At 47.3% G+C, this 22,956-nt stretch overlaps 1 protein-coding gene across 2 annotated transcripts in view; it reads left to right on the top strand.

The window, feature by feature from the left end:
* The window catches only part of COL22A1 (collagen type XXII alpha 1 chain), a 483,118-nt gene that overhangs the window by 247,978 nt on the left and 212,184 nt on the right, over positions 1–22,956 (top strand). For both annotated transcript variants that reach the window (XM_068238069.1, XM_068238068.1), the window contains exon 17: positions 1,171–1,215. In XM_068238069.1, the coding sequence (XP_068094170.1) occupies positions 1,171–1,215 (45 nt within the window). The remainder of the gene's footprint in view (positions 1–1,170; positions 1,216–22,956) is intronic.

The raw sequence follows: 22,956 nt of genomic DNA, 5'->3' as shown, positions 1-22,956 counted from the left end.
AGTTTAATGTGAAGTTTTACGATGCGAAAAACTTCGCAAAATTTGCGAAACGAAGTTTTTGTCCATTACGAGCACCACTGGTTCGATAGAGCCTTCCCACTTCTCTTTCGGTCCCCCCTTGAAACCCCCGCCAGAGGAGACTTCAGATGTCTTTGGGAGCAGAGTGATCCCGAAGATGGGTGGCTCTGTACTGCGCATACATGAGTGCGCAGGAGAGTGTGCTCCCGCAGGCGCAGTACGAACCCGCCTGTCTTCAGGATCAGTCGGGCTCCCCGAAGAATTCTGTAACCTCTTTCAGTGGCGGATTTGACCAATTTAGTGGAATACTGCTACCAGTGGAGACAGTGCTGTAACGAGGGATCCGTGAGAGGAGCAGGAAAGCTCTATAGGACCCACAGCCTTCCCTTTCCTTAGGTAAGTATCTGGCGTAATTATTTTTTTCCAACAGGATCCCATTAACTATAAAGCGACAACGCAAGTACATGAATATAATTGCAGATCTTGATGTAGCGGCTTTGCAGTCAGAAGTCAACACTAATAAACTGAACTAAGCTTGGCATCTGGAAGCTAAGCTATGCTGCAGTGCAAGATATTGAAAAAGGTAAGTAAACATAAAAGTGAAGTGAAGTACCTATAAAACTAGGGATCAATCTTATATACAGAAAAACCTCCAGCTTCACAAGGGTTAATTAGTCACATCCCATTGTAGGTGGGCTGTGAGTGTCAATCACATTAGGAGCTTTCTATTGACTTCCATGGTTGAATGACTGACAGCCCATCCATGCACTGCGCAGAATCGGAAACTCCAGACCAAACTGGGAGCTTCCTTTGACCTGCACTCTGATTTCATGGTATCAGTGTTTTGCTGCAGACTGTGAATGAACGGAACTGTTTACAATTCTAGTTCCCGGGAATCTGTACATTGGGCAACCCTAACCCTACTTAGTGCTCACTGCAAAAGAAAGGGGGGCAGTTAGAGGGCCACTACAGCCCCCCCCCCCCCCCCGCTATTATGGGGTTATTGTTACACCACTGATACTGATGTCCACCACAATGGTCAGACATTGCCCTGCTTAGATAGTCTTTGCATTTTAATTATTTAGTGGCCAACGCTCAGATATTTGTAGAAGTGTAACCTGTCATTCATCATTCTTCTTGATTCTATTTCAGGGTCTGCAAGGAGAACGTGGAGAAAGGGGCGGAAAAGGAGACAAGGTGGGTGATGTCACTTAGCATGTGACGGATGTCACTTTGTGGTTTATCTGTTGAACGTAACGGTCCCATTCTGGAAGCTTATTATTAGTGATGAGCATAAATTTTGCATATTTGTAATTTCACATCATAATTCACAATTACAATGGCCCCACCTCACCTCCCTGCCCAACGTTGTCCCACTTCAACTCCCTACCCAACATGACTCCGCCTCACCTCTCTACCGAACATGGCCCCGCCTCACCTCCCTACCCAACATGGCCACGCCTCACCTCCCTACCCAACATGGCCACGCCTCATCTCCCTACTCAACATGACCCTGCCTCACCCCCCTACCCAACAAGGCCCCGCCTCACCTCCCTACTCAACATGGCCCCACCTCACCCCCCTTACCCAACATGGCCCTGCCTCACCCCCTACTCAACATGGCTTCACCTCAACCCCCTACCCAACATGGCCCCGCCTCACCCCCTACCCAACATGGACTCGCCTCACCCCCTACCCAACATGGCCCCGCCTCACCCCCTACCCAACATGGCCCCGCCTCACCTCCCCACCCAACATGGCCCTGCTTCACCTGCCTATCCAACATGGCCTCACCTCCCCTCCCTACCCAACATTGCCCCGCCTCAGCTCCCTACCCATCGATCAGGAGGGAATCGATCAGACAGACCCCTTTCTGATCAGATAATAACCGGAGATTGATCTATCTCTATTGGCCAACTTAACTAAAGCTCCTGTCCAGTATCATTATGACGTTATGCGTGTTTTATGCTGCCACGTGATTGGTCAGTTTGATAATAAGCAGGTGCACAGACATTACTAATCAAGCCTGCAGCAAAGTTACAGAGCTGATCTGAAAGAATTGCTGCTTTAGGCTGAATACTAACCTTATACTCACTTCTCTTTGACAACGAGCGTACATCGATTCCTCTTCCTGCTTGCGACATCGTGCGACCTCACACGACGTACACGATGGCACACAATGGGCACGAACGAAAAGCCAAGCAATCGCGGTACTTTGGTGTAGTCGTTGGGATCTTAAAGATCCGATCTGCTGCAACGGTTGTTATTGGCGTGCTGCTAAATGTTGTTTGCGTGATCCTGTGCCTGTACCCACAATGTCAGATCATGGAAACGACTGCTCGTCACTCAAAAAAATCGCTAGTCGTCAAATTGTGTGGTGGGTACAGGCCTTTAGAAACCAAAAAGTGTAATTCCCCTTTAAAAGTGAATGGGAACCGTATTAAAAAAAAAGTAGTAAAAAAAAGCCAGATACTTAAAGGGAACCTAAACTGAGCGGAATATGAATGTTTCCGTTTAAACAATACCAGTTGCCTACAAGTCCTGCTGATCTCTTTGGCTGCAGTAGTGGCTTAATCAAACACCTGAAACAAGCATGCAGCTGGTCCAGTCTGACATCAGTCAGAGCACCTGATCTGTATGCTTGTTCAGGGGCTGTGGCTGAAAGTATTAGAGACACAGGATCAGCAGGAGAGTCAGGCAACTGGTATTATTGTAAAAGGAAAAATCCATATCCTTCTCAGTTTAGGCTTCCTCTACGGAGAGGGAATGCTCTGGGTCCTAATTAGCCTCCTCTCCTCTCCCGGTGACCGTTACAGCGATGGCTCCCCGTAGCAGTATTCGACCAATTTGGTCAAATGCTGCTGTCTCCGCCCAAGGCGGAAGTCTTTGGGAGCCTGAGTCCTGAAAACGGACCGCTCCAGACTGCGCACGCGCGAAAGTCCTCCCTCACGCACTTGCGCGTGCGCAGTATGGAGCAGCCTGTCTTTGGGAGGACACGGCTCCCAAAACGTCGGAAGTCCCCCGCAACAGGGGATTCGAACGGAGGAGCTGCTGCCACAATGAGGGGTCCGGGAGAGCAGAGGGAAGGCTCATTATGACCCAGAGCCTTCCCTCTCCTTAGGTGAGTATTTTTTTTTTCTTTTACAATATGGTTCCCATTAGCTTTAAAGAGGAACTGTCACGAAAATCTTAAAATTTAACACACATACAAATAAGAAGTACGTTTCTTCCTGAGTAAAATGAGCCATAAATTACTTTTCTCCCATGTTGCTGTAACTTACAGTAAGTCGTAGAAATCTGACATTACCGACAGATTTTGGACTAGCCCATCTTCTCATAGGTGGGTTCTCAGGGTTTTCTTTATTTTTAAAAGCACTTAGTGAATGGCAGTTGCTCCGTCCAACTGCCAAAATATTGAGCAGCAAGCAGGGAGGCTGGCCAGCATCTTTGTATTAATCATTTTTAGAGACTATAAAGAATAAAGACCATGCTGAGAATCCCCTATGGAGAGATGGACTAGCCCAAAACCTGTCGGTAATGTCAGATTTCTACTACCTACTACCTACAGCAACATAGGAGAAAAGTAATTTATGGCTCATTTTACTCTGGAAGGAATGTACTTCTTATTTGTATGTGTTTTACATTTTTAAGATTTTCGCTACAGTTCCTCTTTAAGCAATGATCCGCTCACAGTGCCCACCTGTAATATATACATATACATACATATATATATGTTTTTTTTTTTTCTTTTTTCATAAGCAGCCTCTAAGTGGATGAGTATTTAATGTCATACGTTTGGAATATGAACTCACTCAGGTGAAACTTATCTGAGTCATCACTTCTAATCAATCCCGATCTCCGAGCGCGGTGGTTCCGAGAGGGATGAACGGATCTGAGGCCAGCTTTTCCGCAGACCTAATTACGGCTGCGAGCGCGACGTCTTCGGCGATAAATTACCCGGAATCTGTCGGGAGACTATTAGCTCAGGAACGCATTAGCGATATAGGCTGCGTAGCAGTCAATCTGATTAGCCCTCCTCTGCCTCGCGCGGCGTCCTCGGATTTCACAGAAACGTTTTTATTTCTCATTAAGCAATATGAGCAGAAGCGGACTGGAGTGCCCACCGCACCCCCTCCCCCTCCTCCGTACGAAGATGATGAAGGATAAGCTATTATCGCAAAGACAAGGATAAATATAGTGCGGAGAACGCAGGGTCCCCACCGCGCCGCGCGCACCTGGGAAATAATGGTGAGGAAATAGAATTACCAGCGGTCGGTACATTAATACGATTTAATATAGTATTATTCTTTCTGATACGCGTTCATTAGGGAAGCCGGCAGATTAAACTGAACAAGACAAACTGGAAAGGGCCAAAGCGGTTTCATTTTTTTATGCCCCCAGCAAGTGATAAATATTACTTATTTTATTAAGCGTAACAAAAGAATGTGTAGAGAAGGAGGGAAAGAATGTGTAAAGAAGAAAAATCCCTCACTGGTAAACCTAAAAGTGAGAATAAACTTAGGAGGTAAATAATTGTATCCGAGTGTAGAACTAATCCTCCCAAATAGAAATGGAGTCCTGGAGTCCTGTATTACTATTTTGATTCTAAAGGATACCTTAGCACTCAATATTTTTCAGAAAGTATGCCTGTGTGTGTGGAGAATTGTGTAGATGCTTACCCCACCTCCTGTGCCCCGGCGTCTCCCTCCGATGCTTACCCCACCTCCTGTGCCCCGGCGTCTTCCTCCGATGCTTACCCCACCTCCTGTGCCTCGGCGTCTCCCTCCGATGCTTACCCCACCTCCTGTGTCCCAGCGTCTCCCTCCAATGCTTACCCCACCTCCTGTGCCCCGGCGTCTCCCTCCGATGCTTACCCCACCTCCTGTGTCCCAGCGTCTCCCTCCAATGCTTACCCCACCTCCTGTGTCCCAGCGTCTCCCTCCGATGCTTACCCCACCTCCTGTGCCCCGGCGTCTCCCTCCGATGCTTACCCCACCTCCTGTGCCCCGGCGTCTCCCTCCGATGCTTACCCCACCTCCTGTGTCCCAGCGTCTCCCTCCAATGCTTACCCCACCTCCAGTGTCCCAGCGTCTCCCTCCGATGCTTACCCCACCTCCTGTGTCCCAGCGTCTCCCTCCGATGCTTACCCCACCTCCTGTGCCCCGGCGTCTCCCTCCGATGCTTACCCCACCTCCTGTGTCCCAGCGTCTCCCTTCGATGCTTACCCCACCTCCTGTGTCCCAGCGTCTCCCTCCAATGCTTACCCCACCTCCTGTGCCCCGGCGTCTCCCTCCGATGCTTACCCCACCTCCTGTGTCCCAGCGTCTCCCTCCAATGCTTACCCCACCTCCTGTGTCCCAGCGTCTCCCTCCGATGCTTACCCCACCTCCTGTGCCCCGGCGTCTCCCTCCGATGCTTACCCCAACTCCTGTGCCCCGGCGTCTCCCTCCGATGCTTACCCCACCTCCTGTGTCCCAGCGTCTCCCTCCAATGCTTACCCTACCTCCAGTGTCCCAGCGTCTCCCTCCGATGCTTACACCACCTCCTGTGTCCCAGCGTCTCCCTCCGATGCTTACCCCACCTCCTGTGCCCCGGCGTCTCCCTCCAATGCTTACCCCACCTCCTGTGTCCCAGCGTCTCCCTCCAATGCTTACCCCACCTCCAGTGTCCCAGCGTCTCCCTCCGATGCTTACCCCACCTCCTGTGTCCCAGCGTCTCCCTCTGATGCTTACCCCAACTCCTGTGCCCCGGCGTCTCCCTCCTATGCTTACAGCACCTCCTGTGTCCCAGCGTCTCCCTTCGATGCTTACCCCACCTCCTGTGTCCCAGCGTCTCCCTCCAATGCTTACCCCACCTCCAGTGTCCCAGCGTCTCCCTCCGATGCTTACCCCACCTCCTGTGCCCCGGCGTCTCCCTCCTATGCTTACCACACCTCCTGTGCCCCGGCGTCTCCCTCCTATGCTTACCCCACCTCCTGTGCCCCGGCGTCTCCCTCCGATGCTTACCCCACCTCCTGTGCCCCGGCGTCTCCCTCCATTCTCCGTTAATTGTCCAAGTTCTTCACTTCCTGGTTGGTGCCCTCTGACCCAGACAAGCTTCTGATTCACTGAGGCATCTCCAATTTTCTCCTGATTTACTGAAAGAGGAACTCCAGCCTAAACAAACATACTGTCATTAGGACAGTTACATTAGTTATGTTAATTAAAATAGATAGGTAATAAAATCTTTTACCCACACTGTTTTAAAAGAACAGGCAAAAGTTTGATTTCATGATGGCAGCCGTCTTTTTGGTTGAAAGGAGGTGACAGGGAGCATGAGACACAGTTCCAACTGTCCTGTGTCCTGAGCACCTCTCCCAGTTGCTAGGCAACCTAAATAACAACATAGGAAATCCCATCATGCTCTGCACAGCATCAGGGGAAAAAGCCCAGGCTTTTTTTCTTTGATGGGTGGAGCTTAGTTAAAAATGCAGCTAAAAATGATGCTTTGGTAAGAAAAACAAAGTTCTGATGCTGTGAAACTGTTAAAGAAACACCGAGCCTTTTCAGTTCTGCTGAGTAGATTTTTAGTCCGGAGGTTCACTTGAAGCATCTCCAAGGATCCCCTGATTTACTGAGGCACCTCCAAGGGCATACCTATCAATATGCCGCCAGGAGATGTGGGCGCAGGATATAGCCGATATATGGCCCGCCCTGCTCCTGTACAAGTGTCGGCGGCATTACTTACTAGTCCCACTCTAGGTCGACGTGGATGGTAGGGAATTATGTAATTCAGCTTTCAGATATTGCTGGTGCCAAATTACAGTGGTTTAAAAGTAATTTGCGCTGTGTCTTATGACTGTGCCCAAGTTACTCACTGAGCGCAGCTATACCCGTAATTCCTATTATGTCCTATGGTGGCGCCGGCTGGGCCTCAAACTCCTGCGCTGTTTTAATAGTGCGTGCCTCCAAGGATCTCCTAATTTAATGAATCATCTCCTGATTTACTGAGGCACCTCCAAGGATCTCCGAATTTACTGAGGCATCTCCAAGGATCTTCGGATCTACTGAGGCATCTCCTTCAATTATCTCCTGATTTACTGATACATTTCTGAGGATCTCCTGATTTACTGAGGCACCTCCAAGGATCTCCTGATTTACTGAGGCATCTCCAAGGATCTTTGGAGCTACTGAGGCATCTCCTTCAATTATCTCCTGATTTACTGATACATTTCTGAGGATCTCCTGATTTACTGAGGCATCTCCAAGGATCTCCTGATTTACTGAGGCATCTCCAAGCATCTCCTGATTTACTAACGGATCTCCAAGGAACTTCTGATTTACTGAGGCATCGCCAAGGATCTTCTGAATTACTGAGGCATCTCCAAAGATCTCCTGATTTTCTGAGGCATCTCCAAGGATGTCCTGATTTACTAACGGATTTCAAGGATCTTCTGATTTACTGAGGCATCTCCAAGGATCTTCTGATTTACTGATGCATTTACAAGGATCGCCTGGTTTAATGAGGCACCTCCAAGGATCTGTTGATTTACTGAGGTATCTCTGAGAATCTCATCTCCTGATTTACTGAGGCACCTCCAAGGATCTCCTGATTTACTGAGGCATCTCCTTCAATTATCTCCTGATTTACTGAGGCACCTCCAAGGATCTCCTGATTTACTGAGGCATCTCCTTCAATTATCTCCTGATTTACTGAGGCATCTCCTTCAATTATCTCCTGATTTACTGAGGCACCTCCAAGGATCTCCTGATTTACTGAGGCATCTCCAAGGATCTCCTATTTTACCGAGGCACATTCAAGGATCTCCTGATTTACTTAGGAATCTCCTTCACTTGTCTCCTGATTTACTGAGGCATTACCAAGCTTCTCCTGGATTACTGAGGATCTCAAGAGTCTCTTCTTATAAATGAAACTAGGATGGTCTTTATTAGAAAAACAGGTGCCTCTGTAATTCAAGCCCATAGTGTGTGATCTGCAGGAGCTGAGCCGTGCCTGTGAAAACATTGTCTATCGCATTAGTCCAGCATACAACGTGTTATCTCACAGCAGTATACAGTTATGCCGCGGTCAGTCACATGGGATCAGCAGTGGTATACAGTTTAGTCCGATGCCACAGTCGGTCACATGGGATCAGCAGCGGTATACAGTTTAGTCCGATGCCACAATCGGTCACATGGGATCAGCAGCGGTATACAGTTTAGTCCGATGCCACAGTCGGTCACATGGGATCAGCAGCGGTATACAGTTTAGTCCGATGTCACAGTCGGTCACATGGGATCAGCAGCGGTATACAGTTTAGTCCGATACCGCAGTCGGTCACATGGGATCAGCAGCGGTATACAGTTTAGTCCGATGCCGCGGTCAGTCACATGGGATCAGCAGCGGTATACAGTTTAGTCCGATGCCGCAGTCGGTCACATGGGATCAGCAGCGGTATACAGTTTAGTCCGATGCCGCAGTCGGTCACATGGGATCAGCAGCGGTATACAGTTTAGTCCGATGCCGCAGTCGGTCACATGGGATCAGCAGCGGTATACAGTTTAGTCCGATGCCACAGTCGGTCACATGGGATCAGCAGCGGTATACAGTTTAGTCCGATGCCGCAGTCGGTCACATGGGATCAGCAGCGGTATACAGTTTAGTCTGATACCGCGGTCGGTCACATGGGATCAGCAGCAGTATACAGTTTAGTCCGATGCTGCAGTCGGTCACATGGGATCAGCAGCGGTATACAGTTTAGTCCGATACCGCGGTCGGTCACATGGGATTAGCAGCGGTATACAGTTTAGTCCGATGCCGCGGTCAGTCACATGGGATCAGCAGCGGTATACAGTTTAGTCCGATGCCGCGGTCAGTCACATGGGATCAGCAGCGGTATACAGTTTAGTCCGATGCCGCGGTCAGTCACATGGGATCAGCAGCGGTATACAGTTTAGTCCGATGCCGCGGTCAGTCACATGGGATCAGCAGCAGTATACAGTTTAGTCCGATGCCGCGGTCAGTCACATGGGATCAGCAGCAGTATACAGTTTAGTCCGATGCTGCAGTCGGTCACATGGGATCAGCAGCGGTATACAGTTTAGTCCGATGCCGCAGTCGGTCACATGGGATTAGCAGCGGTATACAGTTTAGTCCGATGCCACAGTCGGTCACATGGGATCAGCAGCGGTATACAGTTTAGTCCGATACCGCGGTCGGTCACATGGGATTAGCAGCGGTATACAGTTTAGTCCGATGCCGCGGTCAGTAACATGGGATCAGCAGCGGTATACAGTTTAGTCCGATGCCGCAGTCGGTCACATGGGATCAGCAGCGGTATACAGTTTAGTCCGATGCCGCAGTCGGTCACATGGGATCAGCAGCGGTATACAGTTTAGTCCGATGCTGCAGTCGGTCACATGGGATCAGCAGCAGTATACAGTTTAGTCCGATGCCGCAGTCGGTCACATGGGATCAGCAGCGGTATACAGTTTAGTCCGATGCCACAGTCGGTCACATGGGATCAGCAGCGGTATACAGTTTAGTCCGATGCCGCAGTCGGTCACATGGGATCAGAAGCGGTATACAGTTTAGTCTGATACCGCGGTCGGTCACATGGGATCAGCAGCAGTATACAGTTTAGTCCGATGCTGCAGTCGGTCACATGGGATCAGCAGCGGTATTCAGTTTAGTCCGATACCGCGGTCGGTCACATGGGATTAGCAGCGGTATACAGTTTAGTCCGATGCCGCGGTCAGTCACATGGGATCAGCAGCGGTATACAGTTTAGTCCGATACCACGGTCGGTCACATGGGATTAGCAGCGGTATACAGTTTAGTCCGATGCCGCGGTCAGTCACATGGGATCAGCAGCGGTATACAGTTTAGTCCGATACCGCGGTCAGTCACATGGGATCAGCAGTGGTATACAGTTTAGTCCGATGCCACAGTCGGTCACATGGGATCAGCAGCGGTATACAGTTTAGTCCGATACCGCGGTCAGTCACATGGGATCAGCAGCGGTATACAGTTTAGTCCGATGCCGCAGTCGGTAACATGGGATCAGCAGCGGTATACAGTTTAGTCCGATACCGCGGTCAGTCACATGGGATCAGCAGTGGTATACAGTTTAGTCCGATGCCGCAGTCGGTCACATGGGATCAGCAGCGGTATGCAGTTTAGTCCGATACCGCGGTCGGTCACATGGGATTAGCAGCGGTATACAGTTTAGTCCGATGCCGCGGTCAGTCACATGGGATCAGCAGCGGTATACAGTTTACTCCGATGCCGCGGTCAGTCACATGGGATCAGCAGCGGTATACAGTTTAGTCCGATGCTGCAGTCGGTCACATGGGATCAGCAGCGGTATACAGTTTAGTCCGATGCTGCAGTCGGTCACATGGGATCAGCAGCGGTATACAGTTTAGTCCGAAGCCGCAGTCGGTCACATGGGATCAGCAGCGGTATACAGTTTAGTCCAATGCCGCAGTCGGTCACATGGGATCAGCAGCGGTATACAGTTTAGTCCGATGCTGCAGTCGGTCACATGGGATCAGCAGCGGTATACAGTTTAGTCCGATGCTGCAGTCGGTCACATGGGATTAGCAGCGGTATACAGTTTAGTCCGAAGCCGCAGTCGGTCACATGGGATCAGCAGCGGTATACAGTTTAGTCCAATGCCGCAGTCGGTCACATGGGATCAGCAGCAATATACAGTTTAGTCAGATGCCGCGGTCAGTCACATGGGATCAGCAGCAGTATACAGTTTAGTCCGATGCCGCGGTCAGTCACATGGGATCAGCAGAAGTATATAGATATGTCCGATGCTGCGGTCAGTCACATGGGATCAGCAGCAGTATATAGTTTTGTCCGATGCTGCGGTCAGTCACATGGGATCAGCAGCGGTATACAGTTTAGTCCGATGCTGCAGTCGGTCACATGGGATTAGCAGCGGTATACAGTTTAGTCCGAAGCCGCAGTCGGTCACATGGGATCAGCAGCGGTATACAGTTTAGTCCAATGCCGCAGTCGGTCACATGGGATCAGCAGCAATATACAGTTTAGTCAGATGCCGCGGTCAGTCACATGGGATCAGCAGCAGTATACAGTTTAGTCCGATGCCGCGGTCAGTCACATGGGATCAGCAGAAGTATATAGATATGTCCGATGCTGCGGTCAGTCACATGGGATCAGCAGCAGTATATAGTTTTGTCCGATGCTGCGGTCAGTCACATGGGATCAGCAGCAGTATATAGTTTTGTCTGATGCCGCGGTCAGTCTCATGGGATCAGCAGCAGTACGGCGCTCAGGTGGGCATCCTACATTGCCGTGCATCATACAGCCATCTGCATTGTGTTTTCTGAACATAGCCTGAGCAAATCACATCATGACATAACAATGGTATTATGTGTGATAGTTAAACATCTATTTTATGGCGCAAATGGATTCATTTTTTTGAATCGTGAAAGTCTTTACTGCCCTCTACTGGTCATTTCATATTAGTGCATCTAAAATTGTCAACGTATCATTACGGGACAAGAGCTGTTTTTGACTTTTACTGTAGAAAATAGCGATATCTTCTTTTGTGTCTGTTTGCTGGTAGAGGGGTTAGTCTGTTGGGTCGTGTAGGCTGGTCGGCTGGGGGGATGCTAGCTTGTTAGTGGTGTAGGAGGAGAAGACACCAAAATGACAGAGGAAGTGAGGTCACATCTCATTTTGAGCCCCTAGGGGAATAAGAAACCATGAATGCAGCTGATGCTAGAAGCTACATGCAGTGTTTCTGAAAATTCAATCGACCAGGGGCGACTGTGGCCTTCAACCAGCGCAGCATCATCCATCAGGCAACCTAGGCAGATGCCTGGGGCCTAGGGGGTTTCAAAGGGTCCACCTGCCACCTACTCTGGCCTCTATTTATTTCAGCTTACCAAAGGGACCTCAAGGGAGCACCAAATTAGCTACTTTGCCTGGGGCCCCCTCACTTCTTACTCCATCTCTGCCTTTAACTACATTGGTTTGTGGTAAACATGGGCATAGCAATCACCCCTGCGGCCCCTGCCATTGCAGGGGGGCCAAGAGGCTTTAGTGGCCCCTCCTTCTCCCACTCCACAACTGCAAGTGCCGCCAAATAGCAAAGAGACCTCCCCATTCACTCACAAAAAAATGTGTGCGGGAGCGTGTGTAATTTTTGTCCTCCTTACAGAGGCTGTTTCACAGGAAAACCCTCTCTGCTGCCATTCGTTGGCTTCCAATCACGTGACCCTCATAAGGTTTGGGGACCAAGGGGGCCCCATGTTATCATTTTTGCAGGGGGGCCCTATTAAGTCTAATTACAACCCTGGTGGTAAAGAGGGGAAGAGAGGATATACTTTTAACTAAGGCATGTTATGTTGATTAAAGGGACTCTGAGGAGTGCCCAAATGTAAAAGAATACACTTACCTGGGGCTACTTCCAGCTCAGGGTAGGCGGCGAGTTCCTGCGGCGTTCTCCTGGCCCCTCTCCTTCAGCCTCCGCCGCCCCCCCGGTTTTCAGCGACACCTGACCGAGCCTGGTGTCGGCCAGCTCTTCCTGATTAAAGATGCAATGTGTCATCACGGGGGGCCGGCGGAGGCTGAAGGAGCCGAGCCAGGAGGACGCCGTGGGACCTCGCCGCCTACCCTGAGCTGGAAGAAGCCCCAAGTAAGTGTATTCTTTTAAATTTGGGCACTCCTCGGAGTCTCTTTAAATGTGAGTGCGTGAATGCTGCTGGGTCATGAAATGCTCTATAAATTACTTTTTTTCCTATGTCACTGACACTAGGTAGTAAAAATCTGATGGAGTTTGGACTAGTCCTTTTCCTGGTGGGGGATTCTCAGGATTTCCTTTGGTCTTTACAGTGGTTGGATAGTGTACTGGTTAAGGGCTCTGCCTACTGACCCTGTTCAGTAAGCCAGCACCTATTCAGCAAGGAGACCTTGGGCAAGACTCCCTAACACTTATACAGCGTGCCCTAGTGGCTCCAGCTCTGGCACTTTGAGTCTGCCAGGAGAAAAGCTCAATATAAATGTTCTGTGTCTTGTCTACAAAAGTAATGCCTGGAAGCGATCTAATCAGAGGTCTCGGCCAGCCTTATTACTCGCTTGAACGCTGCTTTGGCAGCTGAAATATTTCTCACGTGTAGCTGGCTGCCACCCCTTGCATCCTTCCAGCGGCAGCAGTGGTGGTCAGACGAGGATGTTGGACGGCTCTTCTGAGGTAAGTATATAACTTGTTCTCAAGTCACAGGTTTACTTTAGGGCCCTTCCATCTATCTATTTACCGCCATCTATTAACCTCCATCTATTTACACGGTACAGTGCTGCGATCTATGGCAGCGATATACTGGGGACAGCCGTGTGACACGGCTGTCCCCTCTGGAGGCAGGGAAGCGATCCGCTGTCATAGGCTAAAGTCTATGACAGCCGATCGTGCTGATTGGCTGGCGGGGAATTAAAAAAATAAATAAATATGCATTTTATAAAATGATAATAATATTTATATAAAAATAAATAAACATGCCAGCAGGGATCACAGCCCACCAACAGAAAGCTCTGTTGGTGGGCAGAAAAAAAAGGGGGGGGGGGAATCACTTGTGTGCTGAGTTGTACGGCCCTGCAGCGAGGGCTTAAAGCTGCAGTGGCCTTGATTGTAAAAAATAGCCTGGTCACTAGGGGGGTGTAGGCCCACAGTCCTCAAGTAGTTAAAGAGAAACCGTGACCAAGAATTGAACTTCATACCAATCAGTAGCTGATACTCCCTTTCCCATGAGAAATCTTTTCCTTTTCACAAACGGATCATCAGGGGGCGCTGTATGGCTGATATTGTGGGGAAACTCCTCCTACAGTGGGATGTCAGGACCATGGTCCTGTCTATGAACCTCATTACATTGTGGGAAATAACCGCTGTCAAAAAAGCAAGCAGCATCTCCTTCCACTGACATCACCTGCCAGCAGTGAAAGGGCTGGTGCACACCAGAGCAGTTCTGAAACTTGTTTTAAACGCTTGCAGGGGGAAAAAGGCTTGGCTAATGAAAATGAATGGGATGGTGCACACCAGAGCGGTTCGTTTTTCCCCCAAAAGCAAACTGCTGTCCTGCAGCATTTTTTAGATTTCTGAGGCGTTTCTGCCTCAATGTTAAAGCATAGGAAAGTGGAAAACTGCTCTGAAAAACACTAGATCAGAGCGGTTTTCCAGGCGGTTGTGTTACAGAAGCTGTTCAGCAACAGCATTACTGTAACAAGATTTGTAATCTGCTACACAAAAACGCTCCCAAAAACGCTAGGCATGTTTAGAAATTGTCTCTAAACATGCCCAGAATTGCTCTGAAATCTGCTCCAAAAACCGCTAGTGTATTGCAGATCTGCTAGAGGTTTTTGGTGTGCACTGGGCCAGAAAGTCACCATGTGGTAAATGCCTGAATGTAAATCAGGGAGAGGAAAGATTGTGTAATGGGAAAACGCTGAATAAATCCTTTATGCATAATTATTGTAAAAACGAAGCACTTTTTTATTACATTATTTTCACGTTCCTCTTTAAAACCTGCAGGAAATACGTTTGAATGATTCAAGGGCAAGCCGTGTACAATCTGTATGTGATTTGAAATTACTAGCATCTCTGATTGTCTCAAATCTTGGATGACGTATTTAGTGGTCGGGTTTTCTGAATCACAAGACTACTTGGACGGAATTAGTAGGATTTCAGCAGGTTACGCTTTTTTTGCATCTTCTGTAATTCATCCGTGTGTTTAGCGGCCGTTTCCGGAGTAAAGAACTTTGAAGAGGAATGTTGTAGTTCAGAGAAGACTGTCTGCATCACGCATTGTGTTGTGGAATATGATGTTACAACCTCTCATTTCATCCGCTCCCCGTTAGAAGTTTATTTTCCGGCCTGCGAGAGCCGATGTCCCCTCTCCGCTCCTACACGCTGCATCCTTAAGTGGAATAGGATTACGCAGCTCGGTCGCCGTGGTACTCCATCCTTCCTGGATGCGCTGGACTCTATCCGAGAGTACCAGGGAGGAGAGTGACTCACCACGGAGATGGGGGGGCTAGTGGTGGGCGGTGAACTCACTCAGCGGTGCTTCAGATGGATATCAAAGCAATCGCTCATTGCCTCGTTACAGTAGAGTCTCTTTGTTGCAGGGTAAAGCTATCCTATTTCTCCAGAGAGAGATATCCAGCTTCCTGCGGGGATGATAATAAACACTGCGCACATTGTGGATGTACGAGCCGGAAATGTCACGCTGGGAGTTGTAGTTCCTCAGTAGATGTAGAGTTATCATTGTCAAATTAGAGCGCTGATGTTATAAAATTAAAGGACCACTATTGCAAAAAAAATGTTAAATTTAAAATACATGTAAACATACAAATATGAGGTACGTTTCTCCCAGAGTAAAATGAGCCATAAATTACTTTTCTCCTATGTTGCTGTCACTTACAGGAAGTAGTAGAAATCTAACAGAACCGACAGGTTTTGGGCTAGTCCATTTCTCCATAGGGGATTCTCAGCATGACCTTTATTCTTTATAAAAACACTCCTTAAAAAAGATTTAGGGCTGGAACTCACTAGAGCGATTTTTTTGCGCATTTAGGGAGCAATTCAAAATGCTAACAACTTCCTTAAACGCTCAGCTAATGTTAATAGATGGGCCAAATTCTACTGGATCCAAAATCCACTGGATTACCAAAATCGCAAATGCCAAACATGCAGCATTTTTTGAGCGTTGGCCTTCTGCAAAGTAAAGTATATAAACGCTGGCGTAATCGCTCATGAATCATTATGCAGAGCGATTTGCTAGCGTTCTTAAATTACTGCACACTGTAAAAAAAATTAACTTAATTGAAAGGACCAATCAGAATAAAAACACTAATCGCAAATCGCTACACAATCGCCAGAAAAACACTTATGAGATTGCTTACAAAACGCTCATTAAAAACGCTAGCGATAGCGATTTGTGCTTTGTAGTGGGTTCCAGGCCTTATACAAAGATGCTGGCCAGCCTTCGTGCTCGCTGCATAGTTTTTTGGCAGTTGGACGGAGCAACTGCCATTCTCTAAGTGCTTTTGAAAATAAAAAAAACCCTGAGAACCCAATGGGGAGATGGGCTAGTCCAAAACCAGTTGGTTCTGTCAGATTTCTTCTACCTACTGTAAGTGACAGCAACATAGGAGAAAAGTAATTTATGGCTCATTTTACTCTGAAAGACATGTACTTCTTATTTGTATATGTTTACATGTATTTTAAATTTTATGATTTTCACAATAGTGGTCGTTTAACTTCTGATTTCCACTGTAGCTAGGCGCTCATTTGGGAACCAGAACTGTATCTTTGCACTCACAGCTAACATGAAGTGAAAATAAAAAGGTTATGGGATAAACAAGTGTATCTAATGTCCTTCTTCTGACAGGCTGACAAATCAGTCTTCTTTGCAACCTTGGCAACAAAATTCTGGCATACAGACTGCCCAGAAATGTCCACCTCCCTGAAAGAGTATTCAGCTACACAAGGCATCAACCTGAATTACTGTATTTATTGTCAACACCTGCACTAATCTGTGGACTGACAGCAAACTTTAGCATTCCTATCTGCCAGTTTATTTAACTGTTTCCGGACCGACGCAGTCCGAATTTATGTCCAGCAGGTGGTGCTGCTTCTCTTGACTGGACGTAGATTCAACGTCCTGATGAATGAAGTGTCCCTGCCGTTACCGCCGATCTCGCCACTCTGAACCCGCCGCAATTCGCTCGCTCAGCCATCTATAAGACGGCAGAGCTCTGTAAGCAGGTCAGGAGCGGCTTTCATTGGCTCATGACCGCGTGATCACGGAGAGCTAATCACATTAACTCCATTGATAGACAGCGTCAGTAGGGTTGAACCGAAATTTTCGAAATTTCGCGTTACTATAATTACGCATGCGAAATTTGCTATTACGATGCGAAATTATGGTAGCGTAATTGCCATTAAAATCGTAATTGAAAATACCGTAAGCGTAATTTTCAACGCGTAATTTCACGTTTCGTTCATAACGTAATTTCGTGTTAAACCATAACGTAATTTCGCGTTAAACCAACCATAATTTCGCATTTCTTCGTAATTTCGCAAATTTCGTAATTACTTGTTAGCTATAAAAAAATTACTTGTTCGCATTAGCCAATCAGAAGCGAATCAGTGGTAGTCAGACGAACGCTAACAAATTTTCGCATATAAACGCTTTTTCGCGTTAAATAATGTAAAAACTAAGCATGCGTAGTTCAAGGGTGTAAACTACGCTTACAAACGTTTGCATGCAAGGCAAACGTAATTTCGCGATACCCACCGTAACACGAAAACGACGCGAAAATTAACGCTTACAGTAATATGAACTATCCCGAAATTACGTTATGTAACTACGCTTACAAACGGTTGCATGCAAGGCAAACGTAATTTCACGATACCCACTGTAATGCGAAAATGACGCGAAAATTACGCTTACGCGGAATTTCGCAAAATCCTTCTTCATTACGATTATGTACTTACGGCCATAATCGTAATTACACTAATTACGCGAAATTTCGCGAAATCGTAATTAAGTCATTACGCTCATCTCTAAGCGTCAGGTGCCAATGAAAGCGGCTCCTGACCGGCTCACAGCACTCTGCCGTCATAGAGACAGCACAGAGAGGAGCCTGCGGTGATGGGACAGCATCGTGACCGGCGAGAGCGTCGGGTATGTGCGGCAATTCGCCGGGAGGCGGCGGTGTACCGTACCAGCAGTCTCTGGACCGTAAGGGGGCAGAGACTGATGGTACGGAAGTGGTTAATAAGCATTACTTTTTTAATATTTTTAAAAGCAAAGCAATCAAGCCGAAATCAAGTTTCCCATAAATCCTTTCAGTATAGAGAGAGAGATGAATTTCAAGCATTAAATTTTTCTCATCCAGCACAGCATTTTCCTTTGCGTCGGCTGTGGCTGGCAGATATCTGCAGGTACAAAGTGACAGCCTGTTGCTTTAGTCCTTGTGGGATAAATATGGACAGTCTGCAAATAGATAATACTGAGGAGTAGGAAGCCTGAATTAACAGGTCCCCTGGGTGTCCTCTGTGCTGGCTGGAACTCTTTCTGTGTTGGGCTGCAGCTGTGTCCTGTCCATTAGCGAGGCCCTCCTCCTGGGCTCTGCCTAGGAAGCCGTTCCATAAAAGAAGACATAAAAGTGCAACTGTCGTCTGTCACCGCACTGCAGAAATGCACGAACGCGGGTGCCATTCCTTGTATAGTCGGGGAATAATATACTTTATACATTGTAAAAGAGCATATAGGAGCGGGAGCCATCAACATCAAATCGGTGCAAGAAGATCTGGAGCAATCAGAATTCTTCTATCATTTAAAGTAAAGTTATTTAAAGAGAACCCGAGGTGGGTTTGAAGAATATTATCTGCATACAGAGGCTGGATCTGCCTATACAGCCCAGCCTCTGTTGCTATGCCAAACCCCCCTAAGGTCCCCCTGCACTCTGCAATCCCTCATAAATCACAGCCACGCTGCTGACAAACAGCTTGTCAGAGCTGGCTGTGTTTATCTCTATAGTGTCAGTCTGCTGCTCTCCCCGCCTCCTGCAGAACTCCAGTCCCCGCCTGCATCCCTTCCCTCCCTGCTGATTGGAGGGAAGGGACGGGGGCAGGGACCGGAGCTATGCAGGAGGCGGGGGAGCAGCCGAGACTGATGCTACAGATGTAAACACAGCCTCACAGCACGGCTGTGATTTATGAGGGATTGCAGAGTGCAGGGGGACCTTAGTGGGGTTTGGGATAGCAACAGAGGCTGGGCTGTATAGGCAGATCCAGCCTCTGTATGCAGATAACATTCTTTAAACCCACCTCGGGTTCTCTTTAAAATAAACACATGAAGTACATGCAAATGAAAATTACATACTTACCTCAGTGCCTGTTCCTCTCAGAAACTCACCATTTTCTTCTTACAGTGATCCCTTCCCAATATTTTGCCAGAACTTAAATATATCAGTTGTTGTCAGTTATATATCAGTAGCTGTCAGCTATAACTGAAAGGACAACTGATGTGTGAGATGATCTCCATGTTTTCCTATGCCTCAAGTGGGCAACATTACAGTTTAACAGTGTGCTGACCAGGAAGCTGTTAATAATCCTTTATGTGTGTAATGCCTGGGGGTTATACTTTGACCACCCAGAGCAACAAGGCTAGTAGCTGGATAATGGAAGAGGCTACACAGGTTGCTCAGAGCAACTGCAGCTCTGGGCTTCCGATATCGCTACAAATAAGACACAATGACAGCGCAGTGCGATGTTGCGCTGCCTTAGCGATAGCAGATACTCAGACAGGTACAAGACAGGACTATAAATTGGAGCGTAACTAGTAGCACCCGCAGCTCACAGTCACGTCCACAGAAGCAGAGCAAGCAGGCTAACAACAGTCACCAGCAAGCATCCACACAGGCAAGACTACTGGATAGAACATAACTAATAGCAACCGCAGCCTATAGTTATGTTCCCAGAAACTAGAGTAGCAGGAATACTACCAGTCACCAACGTGGTGATGGCAGAATCCAAGCTATCTGGATAATGGACTTCACAGACCCATCGCGGATGCAGCGAACATCCATTAGGCATGGAAACAAGGCAATACACAATAATACAGAAAAATAACAAACGGCTCAACTAACGGATAAATATATATTAGCAAGTCTGCATATATATTTATCAAGAAACTAGCTAAAGCACAAGTAATAAGGTCGCATTGAACTACATCAACAGATCTATAACAGAGTGACAAAGTGCCCAGCAGACCAGTGTACTGACCGCTATGTCGGGCGGGGTCTAAAATGGGAGGCAGACTTTTATGTGGACCTCAGCCAATGAGTGCATACATGCAAACTCCCACACAGCTGAATGGTAATCGCTCAATCTGGAGTTAGTCTGATCTGCCAGCTGACTGTGAATGCAAAGGACCCTCATAGGAAATACATGCAGTATTATGTAACAACATGCATGCAGGAAATGCAGGGCTATCCGGCCGCAGCTCAGCTGCAACAAGCAATTGGTGGAATGATGACAGCATCCTAAGCTGCCCACAACTGCAGAGCAATCACAAATGATAATGAGACTCATTGCGAATGCACAACCGAATGCAAGAAGACAAGTCAGAACTTCCCAGTTGTAGCTCCCCTGCAAGCGACAGAACATGCTACAGGAGAGATCCTGACAGTACCCCTCTCCTTTAAATGCAGCTTCCAGACGCCTATAGAAGCTGGCATAATTCTCCTGAACTACCCAAACCAGAAAATCAGATGCAGAAAATCCAGCAAACTGATCTGACTGATAACTCATGAAGGTCGGGACAGCCCGACAAGACCAAATTCCAGAATCAGTCTCACCAAGAGTGAACCAATCGGAACCATAACCTTCAGAACCATGCCCATCAGAACTACAAGCCCCAGTGTGATACCCATCCGAACCGTGATTTCCAGGAAAAAGCCCCCCGAAACTCTCCGAGCGATACCACCACATTCCAGGGACTGCCCAAAGATGCCAAACCTTTTAATGCAATGCCCACCGGAACTGTCCTTTCCAACACAATATCCACTGTAGAACTAGTGAAAGGCACCAGGACAAGTTTCCTCAGAAATCTCCCAGAACACTTTGATGCTCCATAGAGATCCCAAGAGGTTAGAACGCCCATTAGGCTCACATGGAGAACGATCAAGAACCCCTAGGGAACCTAGGGCAATTCCAGAGTCAGGGTTACAAGGACAAACATCGAGATCAGGGCTTTCAGGGACCAGAACCATCTCTGGTCATGCAGGCAGACTGGCAATATCAAAACATGTCTCCACTAAGGAAGCATCTGAGTATGCTGACACATTAGACACACTTGGGCATTCTGGCACACAGAGCACATCTGGACACACTGGTACAAGAGAAACTTCTGGGCGTGTCAAGGAACTGTGGACCTCAGAGTCAGTCACGATAGGACCGAAACCAGGACTGGGCAGAAAATCACCATGATTAGACTTTACAGTTACTGGACTCTCACTAAAGAATATAGAATCAGACTTAGAGGCCACTGATTCCACCAAGGTTATTAACAAGTCATGTTCAGGGTAGAGATGAGCGTAATGACCTAATTACGATTTCGCGAAATTTCGCGTAATTAGTGTAATTAAGATTATGGCCGTAAGTACATAATCGTAATGAAGAAGGATTTCGCGAAATTTCGCGTAAGCGTAATTTTTTTGCGTAATTTTTGCATTACAGTAGGTATTATGAAATTAATGCGTATGGCCATGCTCCCAAGCGGAAAAGTTGACGCATGGATCAATGTTAGGTAGCCGCTGACTTTAAGGGTTAATAGCAAAGCCCCCTTAAATGCTAAGAGCCTCAAATTTGGAGAATATATTAAGGAGATCTGGAGGAATAAGAGGAAATTTTTTTTTTTCAAAAAGACCTTATAGTTTTTGAGAAAATCGATGTTAAAGTTTCAAAGTAAAAATGTATACATTTAAAAACCCGCCGACTTTAACGGTTAATAGCAAAGCCTGCTTAAAGTTTAGGAACACCAAATTCCTAGGGTATATTAAGGGGATCAGTGGGAATAAGAGGAATTTTTTTTTTTCAAAAAGACCGTATAGTTTTTGAGAAAATCGATTTTTAAGTTTCAAAGGCAAAAATGTCTTTTAAATGCGGAAAATGTCAGGTTTTTTTTGCACAGGTAACAATAGTGTATTATTTTCATAGATTCCCCCAAGTGGGAAGAGTTTTACTTACTTCGTTCTGAGTGTGGGAAATATAAAATAAAAACGACGTGGGGTCCCCCCTCCCAGACCTCTTTAACCCCTTGTCCCCCATGCAGGCTGGGATAGCCAGAATGCGGAGCACCGGCCGCGTGGGGCTCCGCACCCTGACTATACCAGCACGCATGGTCCATGGATTGGGGGGTCTCGGAAGGGGAGGGGCAGCCAAGCTTTCCCCTCCCCCTCCGAGCCCTTGTCCAATCCAAGGACAAGGGGCTCTTCTCCACCTCCGATGGGCGGTGGACATATCCCTATTGGAGCATGTGGACATATCCCTGTTGGAGGCTGTCCTCAGAAGTGCTCACGATCTTTTCCCTACCATAAACTCGTGCAAAATTTATAGAGTACATGTGTATGTGAGCCCAAAATGGGGGGGGGGGGGGGAGGAGGAGGAGGTGATCGGGGGGGGGGGGGGGGCCAGGCTGAAACTTCCTTGGTGGGCCCTTAGTGTCCCAGTCCGACCCTGCTTAAGAATGTCCAGAACTTGCAACAAGTGTTGAACTGCAGTATATGCAAATTTTCCTTGCTGCACAAACAATTTGATGTGCTCAATACTCTGTAATATTTCCTCATAAGAATATTCAGACAATTCTTTTAAACTCTTTATTCTCCCTGGCTAGCAAGGAAAGCTCATTGGTAGTTTCATAGGTCCATTTGACTCCCATGAATGACAATTGAATTTCATTATCTGATAATGACAGAGTCTGACTATGGGTCTGATGCACAGTTGCTATGGACAACGACACTGCTGGTTGTGAACATTTTCTGGAATGCTTACGTTTAGTTTTATGCAAGACTTTAGACTTTGCTGCATACAGATTGCTTTTAAAAGCTGCTGAAGAGACATTTGATTGACTAGCAATCAGGAGTTCATTAAGAGGATATGGTAATGGAGATATTCTTAACCAGTTATGGATCACAAAAGCTATGAATTCTAGAGGCTTTTCTTTCAGAGTAGTGTGATTTAAAGCATCAACTGCCCAATCAAGAAGTTCGCCTTTGAACATAGTGCAAACTATCTGATCAGCCGAGGTAGGAAATGCTGTAGCCTGAAAATCTGCATTTAACAAAAATCTAACCAATTCTGGCAAAAAATTTGCTTGCTGCTTCACAGTCAAGCTTTTCAAATCTTTCAAAAAACAG

Source organism: Hyperolius riggenbachi, chromosome 5 (genome assembly GCF_040937935.1).
Source record: "Hyperolius riggenbachi isolate aHypRig1 chromosome 5, aHypRig1.pri, whole genome shotgun sequence".
Taxonomy (NCBI): Eukaryota; Metazoa; Chordata; class Amphibia; order Anura; family Hyperoliidae; genus Hyperolius; species Hyperolius riggenbachi.
Note: the sequence above shows the minus strand (reverse complement) of the source record. Positions and strands in the feature narration are given on the sequence as shown.